We start from the raw sequence: 27,134 nt of genomic DNA, 5'->3' as shown, positions 1-27,134 counted from the left end.
CTAAGATTTTTAAAAATCAGTTGTTGGGCATTGTTTTAAGTACTTATATAAACTTACTTCCTCCACATTCTAACCCTATTATCATGCCTATTTTATAAATGAGGAAACCAAGGCATCAAGAGGTGAGAGAACTTGCCCATGGTTTCATAGCTGCTAATCAAGGTTTATTAATCCTAGCTAATTCTAGCAACTAGATCCAGAACAGTCACTCTAATAAGAAATTAAACAGGAAAGTTTTGGGACTCTGTGTTTCCACTGCAGGGGGAGGCCCACCCATCTCAGATTACACTTCAGTATCTTTCAAATTGCAATCATACTGTTCTAGTTTGCCACTTAAGATTGATGGAATATGAGATTTCTCCTAAAAATGAGGCTATTAACTTTTGATCATTAGTTTGGGGTTTGAAGGTGGGTGTCAAATTCTTGACCATGGAGCTAACCAATAAACATGGTTAGTGAGGTTAAAATATTCAGAGCTTTAACCACTAAGCTAGCTAATTAGATAGATCCTGGTGAAGTAGGTAAGACAAATGTAACTATCCTCATTTTATTGGAACTATCTAAGAAGGAAAAATAATTCCATTTCCTAATTACAATAAAACTCTGTATTTAGCATTTAACACAAGCTAGGTGTTATGGCAGAAAGTGAAGAGGAACTAAAAAGCCTCTTGATGAAAGTCAAAGAGGAGAGTGAAAAAGTTAGCTTAAAGCTCAACATTCAGAAAACGAAGATCATGGCATCTGGTCCCATCACTTCATGGGAAATAGATGGGGAAACAGTGGAAACAGTGTGTCAGACTTTATTTTGGGGGGCTCCAAAATCACTCCAGATGGTGATTGCAGCCATGAAATTAAAAGATGCTTATTCCTTGGAAGGAAAGTTATGACCAACCTAGATAGCATATTCAAAAGCAGAGACATTACTTTGTCAACAAAGGTCCATCTAGTCAAGGCTATGGTTTTTCCAATGGTCATGTATGGATGTGAGAGTTGGACTGTGAAGAAAGCTGAGCACCGAAGAATTGATGCTTTTGAACTGTGCTGTTGGAGAAGACTCTTGAGAGTCCCTTGGACTGCAAGGAGATCCAACCAGTCCATCCTAAAGGAGATCAGTCCTGGGTATTCTTTGGAAGGAATGATGCTAAGGCTGAAACTCCAGTACTTTGGCCACCTCATGCGAAGAGTTGGCTCATTGGAAAAGACTCTGATGCTGGGAGGGATTGGGGGCAGGAGGAGAAGGGGATGACAGAGGATGAGATGGCTAGATGGCATCACTGACTCGATGGACATGAGTTTGAGTGAACTCTGGGAGTTGGCAATGGACAGGGAGGCCTGGTGTGCTGCAATTCATGGGGTTGCAAAGAGTCAGACACAACTAAGCAACTGAACTGAACTGAACTGAGGTGTTGTGCTCTACTGAGCACATTTTACATGTATTATTTTATCTTCATCATAATCCAATGAGATTATTACTGTTACAATGATACTATTACTATCCCCATTTTACAGATGAGGAAACTAAGACTCAGAATAGTCAAACAAATTGACCAGGATCATGCAGCCAATAAGTGGCAGAGTCTGTATCTGTATCTAGGTCTGCTGGGTAACTGCATTTCTACTGGCTGTAATGCAGAAAACAAGTCTAGTAGTAAGAGAAGTTATAACTGTTTTGTCAGACAGCCTAGTATCAGGGAGCAGTCAGTTCAGAGTCTTTAATTTGGAGTCAACTATGGATTCAACTATTTGAGCTTTGGGAAATTCACAAACTCCCTGAAATTATAGGTGAAAAGTAATGTGTTTTCTTTTTCCTTGAAAAAGAGTCCATGAACTCCATTAGAATTCAAAAAATGTCACTAACTCGCCTCCTCCAAAATGGCAAGACCCACTTATCATTAGATGAGTAGGGTTAGATGAAAAGGATTATAATGGCATTATAAACCTAGCTATGCAGAAAGGCTAAAACCTGTAATCTAGAACATCTAGATGAAAATCTTTTACAACTAAAGCATTAAGAGTGTTGTTTTACTTGTGACTTACAAAAATTTAAGACCCATCATACATACCCTGTCTTGGTTAAAAAAAAAAAAATCAAATCTCTTCCTGATGACTTACAGATGTCCAGATTTGAACTTCAGTTTTTTGTACAAAAACAGTGGTGTCTTCTAAATGGGTAGGCTATCTGTAATACTCAATGTCCAGAAACTTCCATTTCCCTCTTGATCATCTCTGTTCCCTGGTAATGGCTGTCTCCAAACAAACTGCAAAGACTAACACTAAAGTGTTATCCTGGCACTAGAAACGGCATCTAAGAATTCAGATGGACACCAGGTTGAGCAGGGCTTCAGTAGTAAGTTAATAAGGCTAGGAAAACCCTTGCATTTGACCTTGAGTAGTGAGTCACATGGTAAATACTGATTATACCCCCAGGAAATGACTTTTCTGAACAATGCTAATAGTCTCTATACTGAATATTTCCTATAACCTCTTCTCTCATTTGGGAAGATTCAGTTGATTTTGAATTTTCTTTCCACTACCAGTATTCCAACAGAAAGAATGGGCAAGGGGCAGAGGTAATAGGGCATGACACCCAAGAACACAAATGGGAAAAGAGCACCATCTGGTGGAAGTCTCTGATGGAGCATCAGAGGACAGGGACCCAGGGGTGGGGGTGTCCGACTCTTTGTGACCCCATGGACTGTAGCCTGCCAGGCTCCTCTGTCCGTGGGATTCTCCAGGCAAGAATACTGGAGTGGGTTGTCATTCCCTTCTCCAGGGGATCTTCCCAACTCAGGGATCGAACCTGGGTCATTGCAGGCAGATTCTTTACTAGTTGGGCCACCAGGGGTGGGGGTACCAGCCTTAGAAACAGTTGAGCAAGAATGGGAAGGTCCCTGGGAGTGGTGCCCCCTATAGTCCTAGTTCCTTCAAGCCATCAAAAGTACAAGAACTAGTATCTGCCTACAGGAAGCTTACAATCTTTTCTAAAATATGAGATACACATGAAGAGAATACACATGAAGAGATAGTCAATTTAAGATAGTAAATTACAAACAAACACTATGGTAACAACAGCAAAAAAAGATATGCAGATGATAGCACTCTAATGGCAGAAAGTGAAGAGGAACTAAAGAACCTCTTGATGAGGGTTAATGCAAAGAGTGAAAAAGCTGACTTGAAAACACAACATTGAAAAAACTAAGATCATGGCATCTGGTCCCATCACTTCATGGCAAATAGAAGGGGAAAAAGTAGAAGCAGTGACAGATTTTATTTGGGGGGGGCTCCAAAATCACTACAGACAGTGACTGCAGCCATGAAATTAAAAGATGCTTGTTCCTTGAAAATCATGACAAATCCGGACATATTAAAAAGCAGAGACATCACTTTGCCAACAAAGGTCTGTATAGTCAAAGCTATGGTTTTTCCAAAAGTCATGTACGGATATGAGAGTTTGGCCATAAAGAAGGCTGAGTGCCAAAGAATTGATGCTTTCAAAGTATGCTACTGAAGACTTGGGAGTCCTTTGGACTGCAAAGAGATCCAGCATTCATACTTTGGTTGCCTGATGCTAAGAGCTGACTCTCTGGAAAAGATCTTGATGCTGGAAAAGACTGAAGGCAAAAGGAGAAAGGGTGGCAGAGGACGGGGCTTCTCTGGTAGCTCAGCTGGTAAAGAATCCACCTGCAATGCAGGAGACCCCAGTTCAATTCCTGGGTTGGGAAGTCCACTGGAGAAGGGATAGGCTACCCATTCCAGTATCCTTGAGCTTCCTTGGTGGCTCAGCTGATGAATCTGCCTGCAATGCAGGAGACCTGGGTTCGATCCCTGGGTTGGGTAGATCCCCAGATGAGATGGTTAGACAGCATCACTGACTCAATGGACATGAATCTGAGCAAACTCCAGGAGACAGTAGAGGACACAGGAGCCTGGCATGCTGTAGCCCATGAGGTCACAAAGAGTAAGACACAACTTAGCAACTGAACAACCACAACAATGGTAACAACAGATGATAAGCACCTAACTCATGTAATAGAAGGAGGTGTCATAAGAAAGTCTTGGATTATTTGGGGGGAGGTAATATTTCTGTGATCTTGAGTCTATGTCCACAAATTTTAGAAACCCTAGAAGACAGCACCACAAAGTTATCTTATAAAATACAATGGTCACAATTAAACTTGTATTCAATAATAAACAAGTAACACTATCTGATTTGATTTGATAATATCACCCATGACTAAAAAAATTTTTTAGAAGTCTATTTGCAGATAATAAAAAAGAAATAATATAAAATAAATTCATTAAATAAAATCCTATTCACCGCTAGAGTCTTCTGTAACACAATCACTACATGAAATCCCTGCTATGACATTAATAGTAAAATCTAGGAGCTCAATGATTATGCCCTTTCATTGAAACACTGGAAACCTACATTCTAATATTTCATCCCCTGTGTTCTAGCATTAACACTGCAAATTGTGGTTGCTATGCAATCCCCCTACTCCCTACATGTAACAGACAACCAAATATGACTCAGTGGACTATTAAAGAAAAACGCTAGCTAGCTGTGTTGTGGCAAAATGAAAGACACTAAATGTCAGGTCAGAGTTAAAATTTTCTTTCCTTTGTGCAGAAAAAAGGGAACAACTGAAGGGTTCATTGGTCGGTTGGTTTGCTTGTTTTTAAGGATAGGGAATAATGTCCATTTTGATCAGATCCAGCAGAAATGTGCACCCTGGATGGGAGAGAGAGGAGCAAATCGGTTTAGGAAGCTGCTGGAGAGCAAGAGAAGGGGCAAAATGTTTCAGAAGGAAAGTCAGAGACGTCTTTTGATTCCAAACCTGTGTTTTGAGAGAGAAAACAAGGCAGAACTCACAAGAACTCTAGCTGATTATCATATTTTAATCTGTACTATCTTTAGCTCTTGCCCTGCCACTTTTGTCACTACTGATACTTAGAACCTAATTATTTTTTGCTTGCTTCAGGTTAATAGCTACTCTTAGACCACTGAGACTCCTAGTTATGTGACTGATGAATAACTGATAACTAGATGACTATGACTGTGGACCATATACTCCCTGAATTTTACAGCTAGAAGGACATCGAAGGTCATTTAACTCAGCCTCTGACTTTATAGATGAGGAAAACGAAACCTGAGGAGGTTATCTGATTGTACCATAAGAGTTTAAAAATCCACATTGTAGAGCCACGACAGTTTATCTTGTGCAAAATCAGAAACAGGTTCAATATGTGATATTCATTTGAAAATTCCTTTGGTATTTTTCTTGTTGTGAACATGGCCACTTTATTCACCTGACCTCAAATATTACATAAAATTTTTGAACTGGACTAGTTCCTGGGGCTCCTCCAGGCAGCGTGGACTTGTGAACATTAACATGTCAACAAACCCTTTATATCTCAAATTATGGACACTGCATTCATTCTCTCAAACAGTAAAAAATCTCCACTATTTGCCAGACACTCCATGAGGGTCTGAGAGCACAGAAAGCCTGAACTGTGGAGCAGTTTGGCTGGAATAATGCAAAATTGTGCAAAAGTGGTGTGAGTGACCTAAAACACATACGAGGTAAAAATTGGGGCCAGCAGAACTAGGTCTGGCTAATCCCAGAATCCGTCTTACTGCCTGCAGATGAGAGTTTCTGGGGGTGGACCTGGGGTCAGACTGAGGGAGGATGCCTGGAGGGGAGAGTCACAGAGAGGCCAGGCCCAGGATGCAGAGAGAAGCCAGGCAGAGGGGCCAGGTGTTCAGAGCAGGTGGCAGAGGCCCACAGCAGATGTTGGGGTGGGGGCGGGCACGCAGGCAGGGCAGGATTGTGAATGGGTTCCAACCTGAAAGTCTTTGTTTTATCTTGTGAAATAGACTATGATGTTGAGCAAGAGTGAGAGGTGATATGATAAGGTAAAGGCAGCTAAAGACATTAGAGGGAAGAATATTGAGGAAAATGAAAAAGGCTGTTGATACAAAGCATGTGAAATAACTGCCAGGCATCATTAAGGGGTCAGCTGAGGTTGGAGACTAAGATTTACTGTGGCGGCAATCCAATTGTGTCATTTTTCTCCAGCACTAATTAGCTGCCCAGGTGTAAGGTCAGAAAAGGTGGACAGCTGAACTGACCCAAGTTTAGAATTTTTCTAGGCTTGTGGGATAAAAAGACAAGAGAGTAAGAGAAGACTGGAGGAGCATGCCATGGAGCTCAGGCTGGCCAGGGTAGAAACCAATGGCCAGAGACTTGACTATGCTGTCCGCACATATAAACTACTTTAAACAATCAAATATTAAATAGTCAACATTTAATATTCAATTAAAAGATTCAAAAATAAGAGATACAGCTATTCTACTCTTCTCTCTCAGGACTGTTCTTTGTCCCTAAAGTCTCAAACCTCTCTTATCTCGTTTCCTGCTTCAGCGGCCAACATCTCCATCCACCCAACTGAAGCTTAGGAGTCATCTTTTATCTCGTTCCCTATTCTATGTATATCCCATCAATCACCAAGACCTGGAGATTCTATCTTCTTCATTTATTTTTAATCTATCTCCTCTCCCTCACTATGGGCACTGAATTCACTCAAGTCCTCAAAACACCTCACCCAGATTAATATAACCACGTCCAAAGTGGTCTACCTACCACTTTGCTCCTCTCTGAGCAATTCCCATCAATGCTGATGGAGAAGGAAGTGCAGTGACTGTGAAGAGCAAAGGCTCTGCAGATAAGTCTAGGTTGGAGTTCTAGCACCTTCATCTTCTAGCTGTGAGACTGTAGCTGCAGTCTCAGTTTCTTCATCTTTAAAATAGAAATAATAATCATATCTGTCACATATCATTCTTGGGAAGATTAACTGAGATGATATACATAAAGAACTGAGCATTAGGCCTGGCACCTGGCAGCCTTCAGTAAACCTCAATTGCTACGTCATCCAGTCAGTTCAGTCACTCAGCCATGTCCGACTCTTTGTGACCCCATGGATTGCAGCACGCCAAGTCTCCCAATCCATCACCAACTCCTGGAGTTTACTCAAACTCGTGTCCATTAAGCTGGTGATGACATCCAACCATCTCATCCTCTGTCGTCCCCTTCTCCTCCTGCCTTTAATCTTTCCTAGCATCAGGGTCTTTTCAAATGAGTCAGTTCTTCGCATCAGGTCGCCAAACTTTTAGAATTTCAGCTTCAGCATCAGTCTTTCCAGTGAATATTCAGGACTGATTTCCTTTAGGATGGACTGGTTGGATCTCCTTGCACTCCAAGGGACTCTCAAGAGTCTTCTCCAACACCACAGTTCAAAAGCATCAATGCTTCAGCGCTCAGCTTTCTTTATAGTCCAACTCTCACATCCATACATGACCACAGGAAAAACCATAGCTTTGACTAGATGGACCTTTGTTGACAAAGTAATGTCTCTGTTTTTTAATATGCTATCTAGGTTGGTCATAACTTTCCTTCCAAGGAGTAAGCGTCTTTTAATTTCATGGCTGCAGTCAGCATCTGCAGTGATTTTGGAGCCCAAAAGTTAAAGTCTGACATCATTTCCACTGTTTCTCCATCTGTTTGCCATGAAGTGATGGGACCAAACGCCATGATCTTTGTTTCCTGAATGTTGAGCTTTAAACCAACTTTTTCACTCTCCTCTTTCACTTTCATCAAGAAGCTCTTTAGTTCTTCACTTTCTGCCATAAGGGTGGTGTCATCTGCATATCTGAGGTTACTGATATGTCTCCGGCAATCCTGATTCCAGCTTCCACTTCATCCAGCCAAGTTTCTCATGATGTACTCAGCATAGAAGTTAAATAAGCAGGGTGACAATATATAGCCTTGAAGTAGTCTTTTTCCTATTTGGAACCAGTCTATTTTTCCAAGCCCAGTTCTAACTGTTGCTTCCCGACCTGCATACAGATTTCTCAAGAGGCAGGTCAGGTGGTCTGGTATTCCCATTTCTTTCAGAATTGTCCACAGTTTATTGTGATCCACATAGTCAAAGGCTTTGGCATAGTCAATAAAGCTGTGGTAGTGGTGGTGGTTTAGTTGCTAAGTCGTGTTTGACTCTTACAACCCCATGGACTGTAGCCTGCCAGGCTCCTCTGTCCCTGGGATTTTCCAGGCAAGAATGCTGGAGTGGATTGCCATTTCCTTCTCCAGGGGATATTCCCGACCCAGGAATCGAACCCTGGTTCTTCTGCATTACAGGCAGATTCTTTACCAACTTAGCTATGATGGAAGCCCCAATAAAGCAGAAATAGATGTTTCTCTGGAATTCTTGCTTTTCCGATGATCCAGAGGATGTTGGCAATTTGATCTCTGGTTCCTCTGCCTTTTCTAAAGCCAGCTTGAACATCAGGGAGTTCATGGTTCACGTACTGTTGAAGCCTGGCTTGAGAATTTTGAGTATTACTTTGCTAGCATGTGAGATGAGTGCACTTGTGCAGTAGTTTGAGCATTCTTTGGCATTGCCTTTCTTTGGGATTGGAATGAAAACTGACCTTTTCCAGTCCTGTGGCCACTGCTTAGTTTTCCAAATTTGCTGGCATACTGAGTGCAGTACTTTCACAGCATCATCCTTCAGGATTTGAAATAGCTCAACTGGAATTCTATCACCTCTACTAGCTTTGTTCGTACTGATGCTTCCTAAGGCCTACTCAACTTCACATTCCAGGATGTCTGACTCTAGGTGAGTGATCATACCATCATGATTATCTAGGTTGTGAAGATCTTTTTTTGTACAGTTCTGTGTATTCTTGCCACCCTCTTCTTAATATCTTCTGGTTCGTTTAGGTCCATACCATTTCTGTCCTTGATTGAGCCCATCTTTGCATGAAATGTTCCATTAGTGCCATCATTATTCTAACCACCCAGCAACACACAAACGAAATCTTATCATCCCCCTGCTTGAAATCCTTCAGTGGCTTACCCCAGTCTGGCCCTCCCCTCCTTGGCTCACACTCTTGCTCTTACACATCACAGCTCTCTCTCTGCTGGTACACTTTTCTCCTCAGATCCCTCCCTCTACTAGCGAACGCCTGATGGCCCTTTGAGGCTCAGTCTAGTCTCCTGCGTTAGGTGCTTCCCCTTGCACTCCCCTTAGCAGCACCTGTGTACTGCACCACAAGCTTCTTGTCTCTTTATGTTCCTGAGCCCTCAAGGGGCAGTAGCACAGACCTTGCTAAATAAGTAAATGGAGGTGAGAAGCAGAAGAGCTGTCTGTGTTAAGCATGAGTAGAGCACTGAGTATATTTCAGGGCGCGGTGGAGACAAGGCTGAAGAGGCAGGCAGAAGGCAAGGCTTTCTAAGCAATGCTACAGAGTGTGGATTTTATCCCAAATAAGATAGGGAGAAGTGCCCTCCTCTTCCTCTAAATTACTCACACAAAGGTAAGAGGGGGAAAAAGAGAAATCAAAGGAAGGAAAGAAAATAAAGAAGAGAAAGATAAAAATAAGTAAGCTTTGTTAAACTAAAACATCCAAACGAAGAAGGTTTTCACCCAAAGCCTGGCTTCAAAGACTAACTACAAAATGACCGGCAAAAATAGACTTCAAAAGACACAACCAAATATACATCACAGTGACAAGAATCCAATATATAAATACAACCAATTTGTTTCCTCATTAAAAGCCTTCATGAAGAAAATGATTTAATACAAATGCTAAAGCTACTGACACAGATTAATTGAAAGATAACAGAATTCTAATTAAAGACTTAATATTATTTCACTCATTCACTAAAACAAAATTTGGATAAATATATAAAGACAGAATCGAGAAAGCATCCTTCTATGGTAACCACTCTAAGAGCTACAGTGAATTGCCAAAATTAAAAAAACAACAACTCCTATCCTTAAATGTACATTTTCTTCCAATTAAGGACTGAGATGTATACAAAAATTCAGAAATCATCTTAAAATTATTGCATAGTTTGGCCCTCAACTTGACTTTTTTCTAATTGTACAAGAGTCTGTACTAAAATATCATTCTTCCCCATTTATTTCTTGGTACAGGGCCTACAGCAGTCACAGTTAAACCCTTATATGAGATACTCAGTTATCCAAATCATAAAAGTAGGAAACTGGATTAGAGCTAAAGGCTAATGACTATGCGACCAGTTCTACTGCTGTATCAATACAGGTCAAGGGTCACCAGCAGTTCAGCCACAACAACCAGTCAATCTCAGGACTTACCTGACCCATCCTGGGGCCAGGACTTCTGGTTCTGTCCCACATCAAGGGATTCCCCAGCATCAAAAATGTCTCCAGATGTTTCCAGGCCATGCGGAAGCACTTAAGACAGCAGGCAAACATCAGGACAAGGAAAGAACCAAGACTATTTATTCTGACCATATCTCCATCCCTCATCCTAGAAGCTAATTAGGTTGAAATGTTGTCAGCTACTGGCTGGCCCTAAGCCGGGCTGGTAAGATCTTCCTGTCAATCAAACCCAGTCATACTGGGACTCTCCTAACCACTCAAACAAACAGCCTACTCATACTTCCCAGTCAAATCCTTCTTCCTTTGCTCCCTCTCACTGTTAAAATTCAGTTTAAAACCAAAATAGCTACTTATCTAAACAAAAATGGTATCTTCTAATAAAGATTTCTACACCTACTTGTCTGATTTTAAGAATCTCCTGGAACCCTAATTGAAACACAAATTCCCCAGGGTCCACACCAGACCTAGTAAATTAGCATGTCCAGGTTAGTGACCTTAAAGTCTGTGTTTTTAACAAGATCCCCAGGTAATTCATATGATGGGGCAAGTTTGTAGAACACCATTAAGGACATGGGTATTTCATAAATGGTTGCCTGTTAAGGGAATTATAAACAGGCAGCCCCTAGTTCAAGTATAGACTGTATTCCAAAATTCACTTCCATTGTTTGGATCTGGAAATGCATTTTCCTAATGAAACAAAGTGATAGTGTTAAATTTTCTGCGTCTTCTTTAAAAAAAATTAAATCTTGTTTACAAATGTGAAATATAGTAAATACAATCTTTAATTTACCAACCAACCACATTTCAAAAGCTGAAGCACAATGTTGTCCATTTAGAGTGTATTTTCCCACTGACATAAAGGAAAAGTGGTTATATTATCTGGTTATCCATAAAAGCTTGTGAAGCTCATAATAAACCAAAGGCAGCTATGGAATCAAGGATATAAATATGAGCTCAAAGCAAGAAATACTGGGAAGAGAGAAACATCTGTCTTCCTTTTCTGGGCATGCATAGAGAATAAACACGGGCACCCTTTGAGAGTCTTATTCCTCTTCTCTCCCTTTGCAAGCATCCTCTGCCTCCCAGAGGCCTCAGCCCAGGAACCAAAGACTCATATGATATCCATAATTCCCTACTAAAGCATCAGCTTACCCATCCCTGTCCCATGCTTTACTCTCTGCAGTCATGTACCTCTTCTCCACAAATCCAGTAAAAATTCCCATTTCCAGGATTTGATTCTATCTTATCTTTTCAGCTATGTATCTCATTACTTCCTTATACCTAATCAACAGAATTATCCTTTGGTTCCCAACCATGGCTAAACTTTTATCTCCTCTGTTTCTTTGTACATGCTATTTTTGTGTGCAATACATCTGACCAAAAATCCATCCCTTTCAAACCCAAGACCAAGCCATGATGACATTTCATCCATGAAGATTTCTTATTTCTGTATCTTTTTTATCTTTCTCATTAGGTTGTACATTTCTTGGGAATATCTATTGGGTATCTACAATGTAACATGCCTTGTATTAAGCACTTTTATATCCATAACAACAATCCTACAAGGTGGGTGTATTGTATAATTATTTAGTTTATCTGGTTCAAAAACAACAAGTTATAGGAGGACTGAAAACTGTCATATAATCACTACAAAAATGCTTTGCACATAGTAGATGCTCAATAAATATTTGGTGCATGAATGAAGTAGCATTATTCACTTATGAAGAAATCAAGCCTCAGTAAGAGTGCTGGCCAAACAATCATCCCGCCTTGGTTCAAATCCCAGTTCCAAACCCTAACAGCTGTATAAACTTGAGCAAGTTCTCTGAACCTCAGTATTCTCATCTGCTAGCTGGGGATTATTAACAGTATTCACCTCACACCTGTTGTGAGGGATAAATGAGAAAATGTGTATAAAGTCCTCCAACACTGGGCCTGGCACATGGTAACTGTGTGATGAATGTTAGCTGTGACTAACTCTTCAGTGCAGAGGCAAGAGTTTCTAAAGCCCTCATTCTTTCTGAAGAAAAGGATCCTCTGTTAACTTTTTAACCCTCAGTGTACCTAGCACTGTGTGTTGCCCATAACATAGGTTCAACAAACTTATCGAATTTCCACAGCACAATCATCTTAACCAAAAGTTAGAAGAAAACCATTCAATAGGGCTAGTGCACATCAAAGTACTCTGGCATGTAGAGTTTGAATGATTTTTAATTTCTTTTTATCTATTTATATTTTCTAAATCTCTACAGTGAACGTGTAAATCTTAAATCACTGATATCAGAGCCCTTATCCCTCCAAGTGAATTTATATTTGTAAAAGAGGACTATGAGCCTAAACGAATCTCTAAATGGTGAAAATCCAGGTATGCAGCAAATTGAAACCAAACATTTCAGACTAACTAGAGAAGATACCCATGCATGGTGGGCTCTGTGCTAGCTCTGTTCATAAGTCTGAACAGACTTGGGTCGCTTAGTGGCCCAAGAACTTCTTGAAAAACAGGGATATATCTTCTCTGACACTTGATCACCTGGCATTGTGCCCGATAAAGAGTAAACAAATAGCCAATACATATTTGTTAAGTAAATTAACTGCTTCCGGCTTGTAATCCTCACCCTTGCTTTTAGTTAATTCCATTTCTCTCCATGACCAACATGAAAATCAATCATGGTGACTGATGTTTTGAGAAGGAGGAAGTGAATGGTTTACTCAAGCACCATCACTTTGGAAAGCTAGTCTCACAAATAAAAATGTTTCATTAAATAGCCACACAGAGTGTAGATAATCCTTTTCTAATGAGGGATTCATCCTGTGTCAGTTCAGTGCAGCTCAAAAAGATAAAATCTAAGAAACGGAAGTTGTTCCTTGTCAACAATTAGATACCTCATCTAATGAAGACCTTGAGAATGAACTTCCTTTATTTAAAAAAAAACAAACTTATTTTAGAAAAGTCATCATAAATTACTAAAAGGACTGCTGTATTTCATATGGCTCAAAAATAATCTTACTTTTGTGTGTGCACGCATGCATTACAGAGTAAAAAAAAAAAAACAACCTCCAAATACATCTATTTATTTGAATAGAAGTGACCCAAGGCTACAATTAAAGCCCAGTTTCCTCTATCCACATCTCTTTTCCCTGCAATGCCAACTCCTTTTCCACCTGGAAAGAAATACTCTTTGGTTTTTAAATCCCTGCTTCTTTTTGTTCCCTGCCTCTTTGTAAAACAGGAAAGGCTCTGATATCAGTGATTTAAGATTTACACATTCACTGTAGAGATTTAGAAAAGACAAATAGACAAAAAGGAGAAATTAAAAATCATTCAAATTCTACATGCCAGAAGTTACTATCATTAACATTTTGGTGTATTTTTTCAGACATGTCTCTGAAAAGAAAAAAAACAACAGTTAAACCATTTCTTCATGTATAGTATATCATATCATTCCAAATCAATATATCTTCTTCTATAGCACAAATGATTAAATTATCTTCTTTTTTATATCTCCCCTTTTAACAGAATGGAGGAGCAGAATAAACTGGAACAGGGAGAAGCCTGAAGCAGAGAATCAGAAAAGAGAATTGTGCAAAGCTCTGAGTAAGACTTCATGAGAGCTAAAATTTAGCCAGTGAGAAAGAGAATAGAAGGGAGAAGATAGATTTAGAATGAAGAATCAATAGGCTTGTTGATGGTTTGGGGAATAAAGAAAGAGGAGTCAGGAGTGACTTCCAGGATTCTACCTAGCAGGTCAGGACCTAGTGAAAGCAGAAATAGACTTTAAGCGTAAGCAGAATATCAGAATAATGAGTTCACTTCCGGACACTCAGTCAGATATGATTCTTCTGGCTACAAAATAACAGAAAATCTGACTGGCAGAGGCTTAAGCAAATACAAGTTTATTTTTCCTTCAAAACAAAGAGTCTGAAGACTGGTGACTCTATGCATGATGCAGGGTCCCAACAGCATGAAGGACCTAGGCTCTTCCCTTATTTCTGCTCTAACACCTTAGAGCAGAGTTATATCTTACAGTGGCTACTGCATTTCAGTGCTTTATTTTGGCCTCCCAAGCATAAGATTTGGAGAAGGAAATGGCAACCCATTCCAGTATTCTTGCCTGGAGAATCCCATGGATGGAGGAGACTGGTAGGCTATAGTCCACGGGGTCGCAAAGAGTCAGACACAACTGAATGACTTCACTTTCTTTTCTTAAGCATAAGGTCGTCATGTGAGAAGCTATCAGAAGTCTTCTCACGTTTCTTTGGCCAAAACTGTATCTTATGCAAACTCTAGACCAACCACTGGCAAAACAGAATGGCTTTCAGATCATGAGTCCTTCCCTGGGAAGGTGGGGTGCTGTTGTCTAGGAAGAATAGAGGGTGGCTGCTGGGAAGGCATATAGCAGGGTCTGTCCCAGCTTTGCAGGTTTGAGATATCTATAAGATAATCTATAAGACACCCGAAAGGAGCTGTCCAATATGCTGTATAGTGCCTTGGAGAGAGAACTGCAGTTGAGCTGCAGAACTAGGAGTCATCCATGTTCTAGGGAAGCTATAGAGTTAGGGGGCACGCATGCAACTGCTTACAGAGAATGTGATGAGAAAGTGGCAAGCCCAAGAAATAGCAGTGAAGAGGGCAGGGTAGAAAAACAAGCTCAAGCCAAAGCCTAAACTAAGAGTATAAATACAGGAAGAAGGAAAACCAGGAGAGACTATTATCATGGGGACCAACAGAGGGAGAGAGTTTTTATTTGCTTTTGCTGTTTTTATTTGCTTGTTTGTTTTTACTTTTTGAGGAAAATGAAGCTATTAATATCGTCACATGCTGCAGACACACCAAATAAGACAAGGATTGAACAGTGTCACCCGGATAATGCAATCAGCAAGTTACTGGTACTTTGGCAAGAATAACTTGATAGGAGCAGAGATTAGATTGTAGGGGACTAAAAAGTGGCCAAAGAAGAAGCCAGAAATGGCTAGCCTAGGCTTCTATTTCAAGAAGGGTGTCTATTAAAAAAAGAGAGAGATAGAGATACAGGACAGTAGCCAGAGAGGGATCACTGTGCAGGATGTATTGTTTTTCTTAATATTAGGAGGGATTTGAGCATATTTATATGATGAATGGAGAGATGTAGTCAGGAGGGAAAAGCTAAAGTTGAGAGAGAGGTCTCTGGGAGGCAGTGGTTACAGCAGAGTGCAGATGACAACTGTGAGTCAAAGCCTCAGTCCTCAAATAGCATGAGGGGAGACTCTGAACTCAAACGATGACAGAGAATTGTAAAACCATGTAGGCAAATCTCAAAAGGGAAGAGGTTTGGCAAAAGATTGAATAGTAAAAATCTAGAAATGACAAGCAAGGAGCATGAAGGATGCCAACAGCACTTCTGGAAAATGAGCAAGTTCTATTTAAGATAGCTGCAAGCAAAACAGTATCCTGAAGAAGAGTCATGTTTTACTTGGGCAGGGATGCAGAAAAGAGGTTGAGGATATTGTGGAATTTGATTATACTAGAACATGGATTCTAGGAAACACAGGGGGAAGGATTAGAAAAGAAGTCCTCAAGAAATATGAAAGATGGTGGAAACAAGGAAGTGCAAAGCTTTATAGGAAAGATGATAACCAAAGGCAGAGGGCTTATGATGGATCATGTCTGGACTAACTGGCATCCACACTCCAACAGAACTCCAACACATGGGCAGCAGCCCTGTAACCTTATGCCACAGAATATTAGAGAAATGTCATCAGAGGAGACGTTTAAAGAGATGGATGCCATCTTTACAAATGGCTCTGTAACTTCTAATGCTCAATAAAAAGAATGTGTTCTATCTTTGGACAAGAATATATGGGGCTGGCTACTGAATAGTAAATTTCAAAATATAGAGGATCTCTTGTTCTAATGTTTACCCAAGGACCAGATAACACATTTATAACAGTTTCTCCCTCATTCAACTCACATTATTGAGCTCATATCATATGCCAGTACGGTGATAGATTATTTTTCAAAAAATGAACATCCATGTGATTAAGGAGTTTATAATCTCCATAAGTATGTCTTCCAAGTTCTAAGAAACTGAATTTAAAATGAACTTAAAAGTATGTGGTAGAGCAGTGATTCTCAAACGTTTATGTGCATACAAATAACCTTGGGATCTTATTAACATGCAGGTTCTGATTCAGTGGGTCTGATTCAATGGAGCCTGAGATTCTGCATTTTTAACAACTTTCCAGGTGATGTTGATGTTGCTGGTCCATGAGTCACTCTTGAGCATCAAGAAGCTAGGACTCTATATTTCTTGCTTTGCCTTTTCTATTTACACTGACCTATAAGGTCCTAAATTTTTTCCCCTTTTCCTTTTTAACTCTCTTACCCATCTGTTCTTTCTAATAAAAAGAGAGGTTAGGGTAGAAAAACTTACAAAAAGCTTCCTCTTCTATTAGCTACAAAAGCAACTATTAGCTATACAGACCGCTGTCGTGAACATGTCAACCATCTATCTCATGTGATTACATACTTTTGTGGAATCCCTACTATTTCAAACAGGGCACCAAATATTCAGTAAAAGAATAAACAGACTGGGAGCAGCAATTAATTCTAGTTATGCCATATGGCAGTATAGAACACTGGCTGGAACCTGAAAACTCAATTTCACAAGAGTTTTACTTATTCTGAATTTTAATCATTATAGGATCAGCAAACATATGTCTACCAACTTGCTCCATTTACACAAAATTCTAAAGATTAATCACATTGCATACTCAAAAATGATTGGTTTTTCCCAAATGGACTTAAAATTTCTCTTTTACTGGATTCTCAAAATCAAGTAGCTGCTGACAGCTCCAGTTTAATTTCTCTTTCAAACAAAATCTTCAAACAGTACTTTTAACAAATAGTACTGTTTGCTTTCTTACCATCTTCATCATCAGTTCACAGTGTAATTTTGCACAAGTATAATTTTCTCTGGTTCTGGATTCCTCATCTTTGGGGCTGGCTCAGCTGCTGACCCTCCTTGTCCCTGTGAACTCCCTCCATCATGCCTGTCACTGCTGAGACACCCATCCCACCACATTCTCTCCATTTCAACTCTCTCCAGAATGGAGACATTATCATTTCTAACACATACTCCATCGCCTGTCCTATTAGAGCTAAGATTCTTTCATCTCTTGTACATCTCATAATTTCAAGATAAGGACAGAAAAATCAGTTCTTTTTCTGTGAACTTTTGTCTCTGGTGCTTGAGAGACTATCCTGATATTCCCTGAACATGTTTTAGTGATAACATTTACTGCACCAGGGCCAAAATGATTTTCTGCCACTTTCAATTCTAGTTCAATAAAAGAATAAGAGCTTTGTTTCTAACCTCTGTCATTTTTAATACCATAAAATGATTTTAAAAATGTAAAATTGAGTTCCATTTCCTACTGGACTACCAATCTCATATTAGCTTTCCTTTTATCAAATTTATGAGGAAAGTCAGAAATTGCCTTTCCTTAAAAAAGATCAAAATCTCAGGATCTCCTGGGCAGAATGCTTGAATTGAATTTGAGCTCTCAATAATTGCTGGCCTGGAAGTCTTAAAGAAGTATAAAAGTTAGATACTTAAAGTTAGTTATGTCAGAAATAACAAACTGAAGGATTATCCCTTAGACTACTATCGTCTGAAATAATAAGGTTATTCTTAGAAAATTATAATCCTAAAAATACCACAGACATACTTATTACATTTCCAACTTGAGGAAGTCTATGGTTTTCTGAAACCACAGTATGAATGAAGTCTATGGTTTCTGAACTGCAAAGTGAAACAAATGTTTTTTGCAACATCATATTATGAAATGTTTCAGATATGCATAAAAGGTAAATGAACACCATATATGTGTATACTCATAATCTAGATGCTATGATTCACATTTTGTTATATCTGCTTTGTCACTTATCCATCCATCTAGCAGATGTTGCTAGACTCTAGATGCATATATAATTAACTAAACTTCAATATTTATTACAGTTCCTTTAAACCAATAAGCTTTTGAAAGATGCCAATTCTTTTTTAAAATAATGGCTTGCTTAAGTAAACTATGCAACCAATTAGAAATCCTACATTCTAAATCCTAATCTTTTATTAATGCTCTTACTTTGAGCAATGTCACATATCTTAGTTTTATCATCAACAAAAAAACAAAGGTTCTTGGTAGATATGATAGGAGGTCTCGATTATCAAATCGTAAAATGAACATTGTGGTTACGGCAGAATCCAGAAAAGAGAGACACTCCCTTAATATAACTGAGAAATAGCTAATTGGAAATTATGTGGGCATAAAGTTTTCTATAAATTATAATAACTCAACAAGTAAGAGGGAGCTTGAGGGTGAGCATTTAATCATAACGCATAAGCGTCACTGTATATCTATGATAAAACAAATTGATTATTGAAGACTGAGTCACTCCAAGTGGGAATTTGTAACAAGGCACTAGCACAAAACTGGAATTTTCTTGGCTTTGTGAAGCCGTAGCTGGCTTATGAACTCCTTATTAATTAAGTACAGTAAGCACTGCCACAGAGATAGCTGCCCCTTCCTTTATGAACTGTTTATTTCCCTACAATGATTTTTTTTTTTTTTCTTTTAGAAGATTGGCCTGGAAGGGGGATTCTTTGAAGCCTGAAGAATCAAAGCTGCTGCAAAGCACTGCTGAGAGTTTCGAAAGAATTATGAAGAAACTACACTGGACCTGAGGCGATAGGCTGAGATCTCCCTAAACAGGTCAGCAGTTGGTCTGCAAAATATTCCCACTGCCAAGGAGGCGGTGACATCTTGTGTAAATCAAAAACTAAAACCCTGAGATATCTCATTTCCATTTTAAATGCATGGGGGTTAAATATGGATATCTAGCACTTGAGAAGTTCCTGTGGGATTGATTTTTTTTCCTGTCGTTTCCGAGCCCTTTGCTGGGTGAGATAAGAAGGACCGCATTTCATTATCAACCCTGCTAGTGCTGCACTTCAGGGAGACTAGATGAGGCTACACAGTGGAGAGAAGACCCGGCTTCCAAAGAAGAAATGATTCACATGTTGTGATTATAAAAACCCACTTTAGGCACAACTCATTTTCAACAGAATCATGAAATGAAATGAGATCCCAAGGAAATGAAATTTCCTGCATCACTTTGCAAATTAAAAAAAAAGAAAAATCACAGTGATACCATAAAAAAAATCAAATTTTTGAGGTTTCAAGGTTTGGTTGGTAATGTTTGCATTTTTGTAACATTTGAAAAAACAATCCCAAATAACATTTTGGGGGAGGCAACTGAAAAAGAAAACACAAGATCATGGTTAGGCGAATCTTCTATTGAATCAGACAATGTTACAGAAAAAACATCAGAACAAAGACTTTGAATTCTGAGAGCTGACCCAGTGCTCTTGCATTTCTCTCCCCTTTGCTCTAATTTCAGTATAACACAGGAAGTGGATACAGGATGGATCTATATCAGAAATAAGAGAAAACCAGCAAATTAGAGATAACCACAACCAGGAGGGCCTCACGCCACAAGTTTCTGGAGATCCACAAATAGATGAATACAAAGAGGCTTTTTTTTCCCCCCACTGGCTTTCTATAAGCACAAAAAATAGCACACATTGGGACAAAAGATTAGATCCAGATCAAGTGAGATTTAAAATCATGGCCAAAGTAAACATTGGTAAAATGAAGACAGTAATTTCATATAAAGGATCTTTTCACACAATGCATGAATTAAGAGCCCCCATTTATAGACAAATAGAAAAGCTTCTAGTATTAAAAAACTGATACTGAGGATTTTCTGAGATCTTCCAAGACAAATCCATTTCAAGTAGAAAATAGGAATGTGCCCAAGTAAAAATGATGGCTATAATTCTATCAGAAGTAAAGCAAATTCAGAGACCTAACTATAGGACTAAATAGTAGTGCTCAGCTTATTCTAATGGGTCAGTCCAACCTGAAGGGAGAAAGCTCAGTTATCTGCCTGCTTCCCAGGTTTCATTTCAAAAGTCCTTTCACTCTTGATAGAACATGTTATTCTGTTTCATGAGCTCAGTACTGGGAATGTTTAATAAAAATGTTTGAAAAAAACCCACTTACTAAAAAGTTACTGTACATCAAAATTACTCATGTAAAATATTTATTTTATGGAATGACCAAAGGGAGAGGCTTCTATCTACTAATACCACCAAAATAGCCCAGTGTAAAAGAAAACAAAAATGAATCAATTTAATCTTATAGCTGGTACCAAATCCAAGACACCTACTCAAGTGAAAGAATAAACAAAATAATCATCATCATAAAATTAAAAAAGAGTCATACACTTCAAGGTTGCTTTGAAAGTATAGGACACTTTCTATGAAAGAACATATAATAAAATGATCTTCCTTTCCAGGTTAAGCCAAGAGACCAATAGCAAGTAATATTGTATCAGTTTCACCTGTAGACCATTTCAGACTAAAAGAGCAACAAAAATAACCCTTTACTACTCCCAGTAAGTGTATCTCCAAAAATCTTTAACACAATTGTGAAATCTCAACATATACTCACTAAATAACAGAAAACTAGTACAGGGATTTAGCATATAATTGATAACTTGAGAGCCGTGAAGTTATAAGTTTTTGTTTGCTTTCTTGGTTAAGGGTGAGAAAAAGAGATAGGACTGGAAAAGGAAGAAATGAATTTTTAAACTTCAAGATGTGGTCAAATTATTGCTATGAATTTGAAGCCTTTTCAGAGCTCTTTAAACTTAGATAGATTGCACTAGTACCTACTACCTTTTTTATTTCTGCATTGACACTGAAACTTCAGTGAAAGTAGCAAAGTGAACAGAAAGAGAAGATATGAACAAATATCTAAACTTGTAACACAAATGTACCAACAACACATTTCACATTTCTTCTCTTGATAAGCACACTTCATCTGAATGTTTTTTGTTTGGGAATTTTAAGCTCAATAACCAGCATTTAGGAAAAGTAACATTCTCCATGTAATTAATGGTGATAATATTGACAGCATATCACTTTGAAAATCTTGCTCTCAAGAGTTACATTGGACTAACTTCTTGTCTTTCCTCCTATAATACAAAGACACAAGAACAATATATTCTTAAACTAAATTCTGTTTTGAAGCTAAATCCATGGTAAGATGACAAGAAAAACAAAGTTCCCAAAGAGAACTGGAATTATTTTTATGATATTTGTACTAACATATCATGTTTCATGCAGAGCTATATGCTAACCACCCACAATGAGAGATGTTCAAGATATTCTTTCAGTCTGTACTTTAAAAGCACTGGTTTTGTGGGGTTTGTGCCATAATCCTGTTATATAAAGTTATTTCTTTATTTCTTTCCATTTCAATTTGCTATTAATCTACCTGTCTCTTTTTGGAACTCCTTTAAGTTTCACAAAAGAAAACAATACTCCAAGTTTGTTTCCATTGGCTCTAGACTTCACTTCCAACAGTGAGCATAAATGACTAGCTGTTCCAAAATGAGCCATGGAGAATTTATCCCTACCTCAGTAATAAAAATTTTCTATTTTCTTCACCCTTTTCCCCATTCTCAATGCATTCTTGCTGTCAGATGGCCTCCCCTGAATCAAACTTAAGAAATGCTCAACTGTTTCTGCAAATGCATAAGAATGCCATCAAACGTCTGAGTATAGATCAAGCATGTTTCATTCCAGGTGTCTCACAGCTGGCGCTGGTCCTGCAGTGACCACCGCAATAAAACAGGAGGAGCCTCTGCCTGGCTTTCATCCTAATCATTCTCTAAAGAGCTTCCTGAAAACTTGGACTCAGAATGTGAAAGCTGTTAGTTTTAGGGAGAAGGTTTAAATGAGGAGGCAGTTTGAAGAAGAGCCATGAACATCACAGCTCAGGACATCAAATACCACAACAGGACTTCGTTTCCTTGGAATTATGCAAAGTGCCATCCGTTTTTTATTTTGTCTTATATGGAAAACATTATCCTTCACTGGTAACACTCTTAAGCCAAAAAGACCCTATAAAGACAGAAATACAGATATGATTTTCAGTCTGGGAAGACAGAAAAGCTACTTGTACTGAAAAACAGATGAGCACTTGGAGGACATTCATGACTCAACACAACTATCATTTTCTGGGGTCAGTCACTCTAGGCAATCGAAAGGTGGCAAATAGCACATAACAGCTGTGATGAAGTCAGATGCTTTAATTTACAGTGAGTCCACAGTCATGGCAAACAGCACTGAATTCTGAGCCACCATAAAAATTATGGCCAAGCCCCTAGAGTTTACCAGGAATCAGTATTTTCCCATCACTCCACTCTATTCTCAGGCAGCACAGTGTTGAGGAGATAATTAAAGGAATTAAAGCAAGGACACAACAAAGATAGAATGGAAAGTTTTGGTGGGGGGAAGTATATGTATATATGGCATTTATATTTATCTAGTGTCTTTCCCAAATTATCCTGCTAGAGATTTCTTACCCACCTTCGGCCCTAATGTGCCAAGTTAGTAGTTTTAGACAGATTCCTACCTCCCCCACAAATTTACCAAACCCCTAAAGTTGTATTGCTTTAATATGACTCAAGATAAAACTTTTAAAGTGGCTTTCATTAATTCTTTTGATGTTACTTGGCCATTTTCCATATACATTTAGCTCTCAAGTTTGATGATTCCCAAATTTCCTTTCATACTCAGCCTCTGGGAGAGATACAACTTCCACGCAAAAAAAAGTAAATGTGATTGGCATTGAACAAGCTTTCAGTGCTCTCAAAGCAACTGCTACCAATACATATAAGTACATAACATCAACAAGCCATACATGGGGCCATACACACAATGTGGCTGAAAAAGAAGATTCAGTAAGACAAGGGTTACATTATGGGATGATGATTGAATGGGTAAATTTAAGACAATTTCAAACAGCTTGCCAAAGGAAATCCTCATTTTTCCATTTTCTTGTATAGTATCTAATTTCTGGCTCCTCATTTCCTCCTGATCTGATAATTATGAAATTCTAAATAAAGTGTCATCTTTCTTACAACAAATCAATGAACAGAAAGCTCCCATCAACAATGCAGATGTTTCCTAAAACCTCTGCTGATTATTTCCTGAATATCTATCCCACAAACCACACAGCAAGTCCTTTGAGAACAAGGAACCCTCTCTACCTCATAATAAATACAGCTTCTACGTCTGTGTGCATGGGTGTGTGTGTATGAGTGTGTGTATGCACTTAAAAAAGAGAACTAAGAAGTAATAAGTAAACGATAACAGTGAGATAACAGTGAGTCACCACAAAATCACCTTTTATTATCAATTTCAGATTGAAATTCAGTCCTTTCCAGTGCTACACTGCAAATAACGGGAAAGGAGAATTTCTACTTATTGTATATTTGTCTCCATAGATGAAATAAAATTATTTTTATATTCCTTACCACAGATTTATACCATTAACACCACCACATACACAATTATATTTTGGGCATCCCTCTCCCTATGCTTGGTGGCTCAGATGGTAAAGCGTCTGTCTGCAATGCAGGAGACCCAGGTTCAATCCCTGGGTTGGGAAGATCCCCTGGAGAAGGAAATGGCAGCCCATTCCAGCATTCTTGCCTAGAAAATCCCATGGACAGCAGAGCCTGGTAGGTTACCGTCCATGGGGTCGCAAAGAGTCAGACATGACTGAGCAACTTCACTTTCACTCCCTATAATACAGTTTATAATAATTCCATCTTTGTTCTTCATGCCATCCTTATAATAATCCTATAACACAAAGCTCAACTTTGTATTAAAAAAATAAAAAATTCTTTAAGTTACTAACTGAGCCTTCAGATACACAACTAAGCCTAAACTTATCCACTAATAAAGTATAGGGAAGTTTGTTTTAAACACTCTTCCAACCTACCAAAAATTACAGATATTCTCACTTTTGCAAAAAGCTCTCATCTTTTGCATTCTGTTTGTTTCAATTATTCAGGGCAACCCAGGCTGATAATTACACAGTCCCCAGTTGCTGAGTAAAAGTGATGCTTAATTAGCCAGCAGGAAAGATCGATTAAGATCCAGCAGGGCATCTTGTGAAGTTCTCTCACATTCCTGGAGGGAATATATTCTGGCCATGCCCTTCGAAAGGATAAAACTCCTTGCTTCTAAAGAGTTTCAATGACGTTTCTAAAGTAGATGATAAGATCTGTCTGCCACACAAATGAAATCCCAGGTATAACACTGCTGATGCTCTTCCTTTACTAAGAGTACACAGTTCAAACGTTTCAAATCACATTGCCTCCAAGTCAGAAAAGACTTAAGATTGTACTCACTTATCCCCAACTCTCATTCAGTTACCACACTTCAAACAAGAAGTGGTTGGGGAATACACTGTAATGGAAATTTTTAATTTCTCCCTCCATCAAGCAAGTGTATGCATCTGTCAGGTGCTCACATTCTGAAAGGCACAAACTGGGTGAGGGCCTTTAATTAAAAAAAGAAACTTAATGAGCATGATATTCCAATCAGCTTGAGATTAAGACATTTTAATAGGAAGAGAGAATCAACTGGATAAGTCCAGTTTAAGTTTTCTATTCAGGAAGGAGATGAGGATATAAAATCAGGACCAAAAGTCATAATGGAAATTATCTCATACTGTTTTAACATCCTCTCTTTCAGTAATTTGGACAAGCATAAATATTTAGCTTTTCACCCATTTTGCAAAAGTGTCCAATAAAGACTAACATAACAATCCAAAGCTAAAAGCAGAATAACTTTTTTAACATACATAATTATCAAAATATTTCCATTGTGGTAAACTAACTACCCTAAATATGCCTGCCTACCCTCAGTGCAACTCAGTAAACACTTAAAAGCCTCTACCAAGTATAAAGAACTATAATAAGTTTGTCTTACTTTGATAATTTATATACAATTAAAGTAGATTTTGCTGATTATAAACTGTTTTAAACTTTATGAAGAAGAATAATGGAACCGGCTTATACAAACCTAGCTTTGATTTGCTGCAAGCCCCGTAGAATATGGTCTCTGTTGTCCTTTGCACCAGCACTGAGGTTCTCATTCCGCAAACCTTCACCCAGGAACTCTTCAGTATCTAAAGGAAAAGGAAAGCTGATCAACAGAAAAGAAAAAGTACCAAGAGAGAAGGAAGAAAATCTGGAGGATTAACAAATGGGTATAATTTTCTCTTTAAAAACTTTAAAGTTGCAGAGTAAGGTGATTGTAAGTAACGCCATAGAAGAGTATACTTATGAATATTTCACTCTAGTGCCTGTAATATGAAACTGCACTAGATATACTATCAAGATAATGTTACAAATTTATACAGTTGGGTTACCTAAGCATATGAAAATTTTGTTTTACATTCTCACCACTCAACAATACCAAACAAAAAATCCTACATAGCCACAACTAGGACTTTTGATGGGGTATAAAGTTCTGAAAATAAAAATTTCGCTAAGGACCGCCATTAAATTCCAAGATGTATGTCATATCTATTGCATATGTCATTTAATAGGTTCCTCCAAGTTCCTCTGAAGGCTAAAGGATGAAAAGTTGAATTCAAAGGTAAAAATAAATGCTATCCAAAATTAAATTAATGCTTTTGAACTGTGGTGTTGGAGAAGACTCTTGAGAGTCCCTTGGACTGCAAGGAGATCCAACCAGTCCATTCTGAAGAAGATCAGCCCTGGGTGTTCTTTGGAAGGAATGATGCTAAAGCTGAAACTCCAGTACTTTGGCCACCTCATGTGAAGAGTTGACTCATTGGAAAAGACTCTGATGCTTGGAGGGATTGGGGGCAGGAGGAAAAGGGGACGACAGAGGATGAGATGGCTGGATGGCATCACTGACTTGATGGACGTGAGTTTGAACTCCGAGAGATGGTGATGGACAGGGAGGCCTGGCGTGCTGCGATGCATGGGGTCACAAAGAGTCAGACACAACTGAGTGACTGAACTGAACTGAATATGCCATATTAACAGGATAAAGGACAAAGACCATGTGATTGTCTCAACAGATGCAGAAAAAGCATTCGACAAAATTCAACAGCACTTTATGATAAAACAAACAAACAAAAACACTCAACAAACTGGAAATAGAAGGAAACTTCCTTAGCCTCATAATGATCATCTACAAAAACCCACTAACATCATACTTAATGATAGGTGAAAATCAACATACAGACCCCTCCCTTTTAAAATAAAGTCAGGGTGCCAGAAAAGAGAGCTCTAAGGCCCTACCCACCGATGTCAATTGCAGACCCAACTGGAAGAGATATATCACTATATCCCCAACAGGGAGAAGGTTGCTACTTTACTACAACAGGAGGAAGGAAAAAACGTCTCCTTGTCCTGCAAGAGTCTGGTCAATGGAAGACTGTTAACAATAACTCAGTCAACAAGAATCCATTACACTTGGAACTTCCAGTTTTCTCCAATGGTCTCTGTTTATAACAGCTCCTCCCAGTTCCTTCTTCTCCTCTATAAAAGAAAGTTCCTCTCTTTTGTTTTCTGGGCTTGCCTGTGGATAACCATGATTGCACATCCTTAATTGCAAGTCATTGCTGTTCCCAAATAAACCATTTTGCAGGTAAAATAACTGTTTGTTTTACTATTTTAGGTCAACAAATGAAAGGCTGAATACTTTCCCCCTGTTCCTAAAGATCAGAAACAAGACAAGCTGTCTGCTCTTACCACTTACATTCAACATTGCACTGGTGCTAGACAGGGAAAATATGCAAAAAATGAAATTAAAAGAGTCTAGGTTAAAAAGAAAGAAGTAAAACTATCTCTACATGCAGATGATATAATCTTGTATATAGAAAACCCTAAGGAATCCACTGACAACTATTAGAACTAAAAAATGAGTTCAATAAGTTTGCAGGATACAAGATTAATATTAAAAATCAGCTGTATTTCTATACAG

The 27,134-nt window shown here is 38.6% G+C and overlaps 1 protein-coding gene across 1 annotated transcript in view; it reads right to left on the bottom strand.

Moving 5' to 3' along the window:
* The window catches only part of SKAP1 (src kinase associated phosphoprotein 1), a 255,689-nt gene extending 228,771 nt beyond the window's left edge, over positions 1–26,918 (bottom strand). Inside the window, exons 1-2 of the mRNA XM_068977471.1 lie at positions 26,903–26,918; positions 25,197–25,302 (exon numbers count right to left, since the gene is read on the bottom strand). Coding sequence (XP_068833572.1) covers positions 25,197–25,302; positions 26,903–26,918 — 122 coding nt within the window. The remainder of the gene's footprint in view (positions 1–25,196; positions 25,303–26,902) is intronic.
* Between the last annotated feature and the right edge of the window lie 216 nt (positions 26,919–27,134).

Source organism: Capricornis sumatraensis, chromosome 8 (assembly GCF_032405125.1).
Source record: "Capricornis sumatraensis isolate serow.1 chromosome 8, serow.2, whole genome shotgun sequence".
Taxonomy (NCBI): domain Eukaryota; kingdom Metazoa; phylum Chordata; class Mammalia; order Artiodactyla; family Bovidae; genus Capricornis; species Capricornis sumatraensis.
Note: the sequence above shows the minus strand (reverse complement) of the source record. Positions and strands in the feature narration are given on the sequence as shown.